Source organism: Thunnus maccoyii, chromosome 12 (genome assembly GCF_910596095.1).
Source record: "Thunnus maccoyii chromosome 12, fThuMac1.1, whole genome shotgun sequence".
In the NCBI taxonomy this organism is placed as follows: Eukaryota; Metazoa; Chordata; class Actinopteri; order Scombriformes; family Scombridae; genus Thunnus; species Thunnus maccoyii.
Window position 1 is genome coordinate 24,982,854 of NC_056544.1, and position 6,334 is coordinate 24,989,187.

The 6,334-nt window shown below is 39.3% G+C and overlaps 2 protein-coding genes across 2 annotated transcripts; one reads left to right on the top strand and one right to left on the bottom strand.

Annotated features, from left to right (window-relative positions):
* Positions 1–1,092: 1,092 nt before the first annotated feature.
* On the bottom strand, positions 1,093–3,899 carry dnaaf6 (dynein axonemal assembly factor 6). The gene is made up of 6 exons (XM_042429295.1): positions 3,580–3,899; positions 3,046–3,112; positions 2,839–2,944; positions 2,293–2,389; positions 1,689–1,774; positions 1,093–1,447 (listed from the first exon to the last, which is right to left on the bottom strand). Exons 1-6 carry the CDS (start codon positions 3,676–3,678, stop codon positions 1,318–1,320), a joined length of 585 nt encoding a protein of 194 aa, XP_042285229.1. The 5' UTR covers positions 3,679–3,899; the 3' UTR covers positions 1,093–1,317.
* A 1,434-nt stretch (positions 3,900–5,333) lies between these two features.
* LOC121908631 (MICOS complex subunit MIC26-like) lies at positions 5,334–6,319 on the top strand. The gene has a single exon (XM_042428807.1). The coding sequence runs from the start codon at positions 5,376–5,378 to the stop codon at positions 6,054–6,056; it is 681 nt and encodes a 226-aa protein (XP_042284741.1). The 5' UTR covers positions 5,334–5,375; the 3' UTR covers positions 6,057–6,319.
* Positions 6,320–6,334: the final 15 nt, after the last annotated feature.

Sequence of the window (6,334 nt, forward strand, 5' to 3'; positions counted from 1 at the left end):
TGATGACAGGAAGTAACTAAATACATTACAGTGGTAGAAAGTAACTAGGTACATTTACTCAAGTACTGTACTTTAGGGTCACATTTCAGATGTATATGAGTTGTTAACAGCTCCATCAAATGGTGATTTTTCGCTCTAAACTTCTCACATGGTTTCATTGCTTGCAGCAATCACACTGTTATCGTCGCTCTTTTTACATTGCATTAGATTTTACAGACAAAGCATATGGTCCATTTACCCAAAATGTGCAATGAGTACGCAATTAGTGCTTCTACTATTGATACTGGTACAATACATACAGTGCATTATGTTGATAATTCTTCTGAATACTTCTCTAACCAGCCAAATTGACTCTTTGTGTATCCAGTTTTTTTTGCAGAGACCTTGCTTCATAGTTGGATACATATTTTCACACCTGCAAGATGTCCAGTACAAATAGGAGAAGTTGGAGGCAAGGATACTTTACCTACAGGGTACAAAAAAAGACCTACTACATGACTTTTTCTCATCCATACTTGTGGCCTCAAGATTTGAACTGGTGATGTTCCAGTTATAAGTTTGCTGGCCTTTGCTGCTGCCGACACAGGAAGCAACTAATATGTGTAACTGTGACTTCAAAATCAATTAGACTGTCAGAAAAGCATTACTGAGCCCCTTTCCCCTGAATGTGTACTATTATAAACTCTATCTGGATTAGACAGGAGCGGAGAGGACAACCTTCCTAGCGCCCCTGACCACCAAAAGCCCCAGGATCACTGTATGACAACTGGTTTGTGATTTAAATGATAAATTGTAACTTTGTTGTGGAATATACACTACTATCAACTGACATGACGTTACACAACAGTATGATAAGTGCTATACAAATGAAGTTTGATTTGCTTTGATCATAAGTGTCAAGATCTATTTATTATTTGAGCTGATACTGGCTTACATCATGCATATTCCTAAATCAGTTTGTGTATAATCAATCTGGCCATGACTGTCAGTATGTGTAGTATAGGTGTACCGCTATTAATAAAGATTTCAGCCCAAAGAAGTGTTTACTATTTATAACTGTACATCACTGGTTATCCAATATTAAAGCAGTCAGATAGTAAGAAATATTTATTAGAAAAACATATTTTAATACTCACAGAATCAATGATGACACATGTAATAACAGCATGAACTCAACATTTACTGAATGTGTATTACAGAAACCAAACACATTTTGTAACAAGGTATAATTCTCTTCCTTTAACCCATAAACAAGGCAGTGTGTGTAATCTCCAGTGTACACCGGTGTCAGATCCTCTCTGTCTCTGTCATTCTTTCTTACTGCATGTTGATAAAGTCCATGGGACGCTTCATTAGTAGAGTGACCTCTAGTTCCTCCCTCTCACTGAAGAACTGGGCCTTGCCCTCCTGGTTGTGGATCGGATGTGGGAGATGGAGACCAAGTTTACTGAAGGGAGGAGAGAAGACAGGTTAAAAGATGGAGAGAGCACAAGAGAGAGAGTGTGTTTATAGTATATGAGAGAGGATGATGTGATGAGCCCTGTGGAACAGCAAAGCTCAGATCAAGATGTGAACCTCTGATTAAAAGGAACTTTGTGGAAATGAGAGCTTTTTGGTGTGAGCTGTTGCTGCTGCTCCGTCTTGAGGGGATTAAAAATGAAAGAGAACATTTTCAAAGCATCTCTTACTATTTCGGCGTCCGTAGATCAAGAAACTTTTCTTTTACATCCAGGACCACATCCGTTGCTTTAGTGTCTGGTAGTTTGATTTTTACCTAAGTGTGGGGAGAAAAGGTCGGGATCTTCAATATTATCATATCATAGAAAATTGTGCATGTTTAATTCTTCACTTTTATTCAAAGAGAAACATTTTCCAGTGGTTTCGTGTTATCCGAGTAATAATTTTCTAAGTATTTTAAAGAATAAAGTCTGAAAAGTAATGATATTTACTACCTGAATCCTGTCATTGTATGGTAAAATAAAAGATTTCTAATATTATTCTTTATTTAAGTCTATCTGATTTCCTTTATTTTCTTTTCTCTACCTTTTCTGTGCTGCTTTACAGTTGAATTTTATGTCCTTTAACTAATGTTATACTGTCCACCAATAGCTTTTACAGCCATAGTCGGTCCTGAAATAGTCTATTTCTGAAAAAAATCTCTGAAAGTTGCACACACTTGGCAATTCTGCTATCGTGCCTGATTCTGTGAACTAATCACATCATTGTACATTTCATTTTTCTGTGTCAAAAAAAGAGTTAAGTATGACAATCTCGTGGTGGTCGATGAATTACCAGCATGGCTTCGCAGCACATGGAGGATGGATCCTTTCTGCTCAAGCCCAAGAACAGATCCTCTGTCCCCACACTCTGCTTCAGGATTATTTCATACCTGTACATATACAGTAGGTTTAACACCCACAAAAACACACATAATCAACACATACTGTATATCTACATCACGTCAATAATCAACAACAAAAAACAACAAAGAGCACAAACAGCCAAACAGGAGCGAGTATCAAATGAGGTCAATGGAGAGAGGAAAATGCGACAAATAATTGTGATACATATTTGTCTGTACAAGTCTCACCCCCTTATAATTAGATTTTTATCAAAAGGGACATAAGGTGTGACTTCAATCCTCACATGGAGCATTTTGTCCTGGTGGTTTTAAGGCTCAAATATACTCAAAAGCTGAAGACTGTGGCTTTTTTGACTTCAGTAGAATGTGCAATCCCGAATAAGAGAATGGATGAAAATTGTACAGAGGAGGAGACATCTGCTTTGCCCAGTATTTGACCTTTTGTTTCCTGTTATTTGCTGGCCCTGTAGTCTTACTCAGGCTGTGGCCGCAGGTCAGCGAGATCGTCGTACTGGGAGCCCTCAGCCACCTCCTCTTCGCTCCAGATGTCTTTGTTATTCTTCTTCGCATAGGCAGCTGGCTCTATATAACAAGCAATAAACACATGCAAATTCTGTTTGTGCCTCTCATCAGGCTATCTGTGTTACTATTATGACTTATAACTATGTCCAAGAAAGTTTTACCTTCTTTATCTTTTTTGGGTGGGGGGCCAATCTGTCCAGGACCCAGCCGTGCACAGGCTGTCACATTCTGTCGAGATAAACATTACTGTAAACCAACTTACCTTAAAGGACTGGTTCATAATTTTTCAAATGAGTCTTAAAACAACAGTCAGGTGCCCATACCAACAATGAAAGAGGTTTTCCTCACTGTAATCATTCCTCATGTTCATACTGGCTATTAAAAGATCCCTTTCAAATGTGCTTTCAGTGTAAGTGATGGGGGTCAAAATCCACAGTGTATCCACACAGTCATTTTGTGCAAAAATGCATTAACACGTTGATCTGAAGCTTATATGAGGCTTCAGCAGTCTGAGTGAGTCATATCAAGTGGATATCTGCCACATTTGCAATCTTTTTAGCATCAAATTCCCTCTTTGTGTTTCCTCGGACAGTGTTTCTCTGTTGAGCTGCGGTGGAAGTATAGGAACAAAAAGAAATCTGATCATCAAATCTGGACAGACTGACTTGAGATCAGTTTAGTGTACAGCATCTTACTTTACAGTCTTCCTCCTCCTCCTCTTCCTCCTGCTGAGTGGATAACAAGGCAGACAGAGCCTGCAGGTTCTGGACAGATGAAACTCCAAGACACTCCATGTAGAAAAGCACAAATTGACGCTTTTTCCTCCGTAAAAAGTAACAACAACTGGCGTTAACACTCTAATATAACCGCAATAGCTGAACTCAAAATGGTAAACACTCTCTTAATAAAAACTAGCGTCAGCCTGACGATTATATGTAGCCTAGCTTGCTAGTTCCATGTATAGTTAGATGGACCGTTGCTGTTGACGCTTTCCGTTTCCCTGGAGACCAGGCTGCCATGGGAACCTCGCTGACGTCACAGAAGAGGAAAAAAACACTTGAAGAAATGAATGAATAATTTCTAAAACATATAAAATCATTCACTAATATTACTTGAATATTAATCTGTACCCCTTTATTTATTGATTGACTGATTGTTCTTTCCTCCACCTGTGTATTATTTTGTGTTTTATCGAACTGGAAAAGCTTCTTTTACCGAATATATTTTAATGTTATTTTATTATGTCATAATTGAATTCCCTAGCACATCGTTTCCCCTTTTTGTTTTTCATATTTTTTATATGTTACTGTTTTATATTTATTTATTTATTTATTTTATTTGACTGTGTTCAATAAAGTTGAGGGGAAAAAAGAAATGACTGACTGAATATGATGAAAGAGGATTGTTGGTTTTAATGCAATGTCGTTATATTGAATAGAGGAGGCACAGCAACGTTATTAACAGAAAAAAAACATAATAGCACAAGCTATTGCAAGCTATTAGAAATACAATTAGAAAACTGTCCAACTCCCAGTAGTGGAATTCAAATAAAGTAAAAGTCCAGCATATTAAAGAAGAAGTACATAGCCTATAAATGTCAAAGCATGACGCAGAATGGCCCTCTTAAGAATATTATGTTATACAGTATGGCCTATTATACTATTGTCATATTATTTTAATGGTGAAGTTGGTGGGGGTTTAGCTTCTTTATATAATGTACTGTTGGGTAATGTAATTTATAAAAATGATCATAGGTTTGGAATCTATCTGTACACATCTAGCTGTTAAATAAAGGTAGTGGAGCAGAAACTACAATATTTCTCTGTTAAATGTGTCCAAGTGGAGCAGAACTACTTACTGTCAAGTTACCTCTGCGCTCTGGTTACATTTAAATAGAGTACTTGTATACTGTCAGCTCATGTTAAAATGTCATGACATTTTAACATGAACTGTGCCTTTTGTTCACACTGAACTTGGAAAAAGTGGGTTCAAATAGTCTTCTGCGTACAAATGGAAGGAACTGCACAAAATTATGACGTTACAGTGTCTTATTTCACTTCAACATTTTAAAAGGCACTTTTAATTGTTTTTCTTAATGTGAAAAAATGTCTAATGCATGTCTGTGATTTATCTGTGTATTATTCTTGTACACAGGTCTCTCTTCAATGAGACTACCTGTTTAAATAAAGGATTAAATAAATAAAAAGCACAATATAAAAGCCCTATACTTTCCATATAACACTACTTAACCATAATTTGGGCTATTAATAACTATACATTTGTAGTTAATATGTATTTATTGTTAATTAACAAAGCTTTATAAATAAAATCACATCCAATACACTTTGAAACATCTTGTCATTTTAATTTGTACTTTCAGGTGTTATTAAAACTTTTGTCAATTTGATTTGAAAGGCGGCGTCATTATCGCTTTGAGTTAATGAAATGTCCCTCGTCGGACACCGTATTGAATGCATGGCCCGTGGGGAACATGTTGAAGGTGACAGGTAGTGCAATGCCGGCAGCTCTGACTTTGTTGCCGGTCACCGTGTTCGCTGCCACCGGTGACGGAGTGAAAGAAGCGGCTCCCAGTAGCGGGGAGAAAGAAGCGACCCCCGGGGACGAGCACAAAGAAGCGGCCGCCGAGAACGGGCATAAAGAAGCGGCCGCTCCGTTGATCCGAGACGAGCTGTCTCTGTACACCGCTCCTCCTCCGCTTAAGACCCGGTACGTGGAACATGAAGCCGGTCAGCTGGAGCAGAATGTCGCCACCGTCAGGAGGGCGATAGAGCCGTACACGGCTTGGTGTCAAGGCGCCTACGGCAAAATTAAACCCAAAGTTCAAGAGGTCGTCCAGTTCGGGAATGACAGCTACGCCTATCTGAAGAACCCTCCGAAGGACTTCTACCCGCGGGCAGGAGTCATCGCCTTCAGCGGCGTCCTGGGGCTGTTTCTCGCCAGAGGCTCCAGGATCAAGAAACTCGTCTACCCGGCGGGCCTGATGACCGTGAGCACGTCCCTCTACTACCCGGAGAAGGCTGCGGCCATCGCAAAGTCAACCGGGGACTCCATGTACGACTCCGCGGTGCAGAGCTTCGCCGCCGTGGAGAAAATGTTCAAGGGCCCCCCGAACAAAACCGACAAAGGCACCGAACCCCAACCAAAACCCTGATGATCTCAAGTGTGAACTCTGCACCAGCTCAGCAATAAGAAATCAGCCTTTTCCTGATTACTGTAGATTGACATGCGATACCTACACAGGCTCTCTCTCATGTGTGTGACTTTCTCATGCCCACTCTTTTGCACTAAGCTTCTAATGTAACTCAGGCCGGGCATGGCCTGTCACAAAGGATTTGCAACTTGAATGATTTACTTCTGCTTCTGATTGGAATGTATATTTATGTAGAGAATTAATAAAATTGACCTTGTCTTACATTTAAAGCCTTGAAA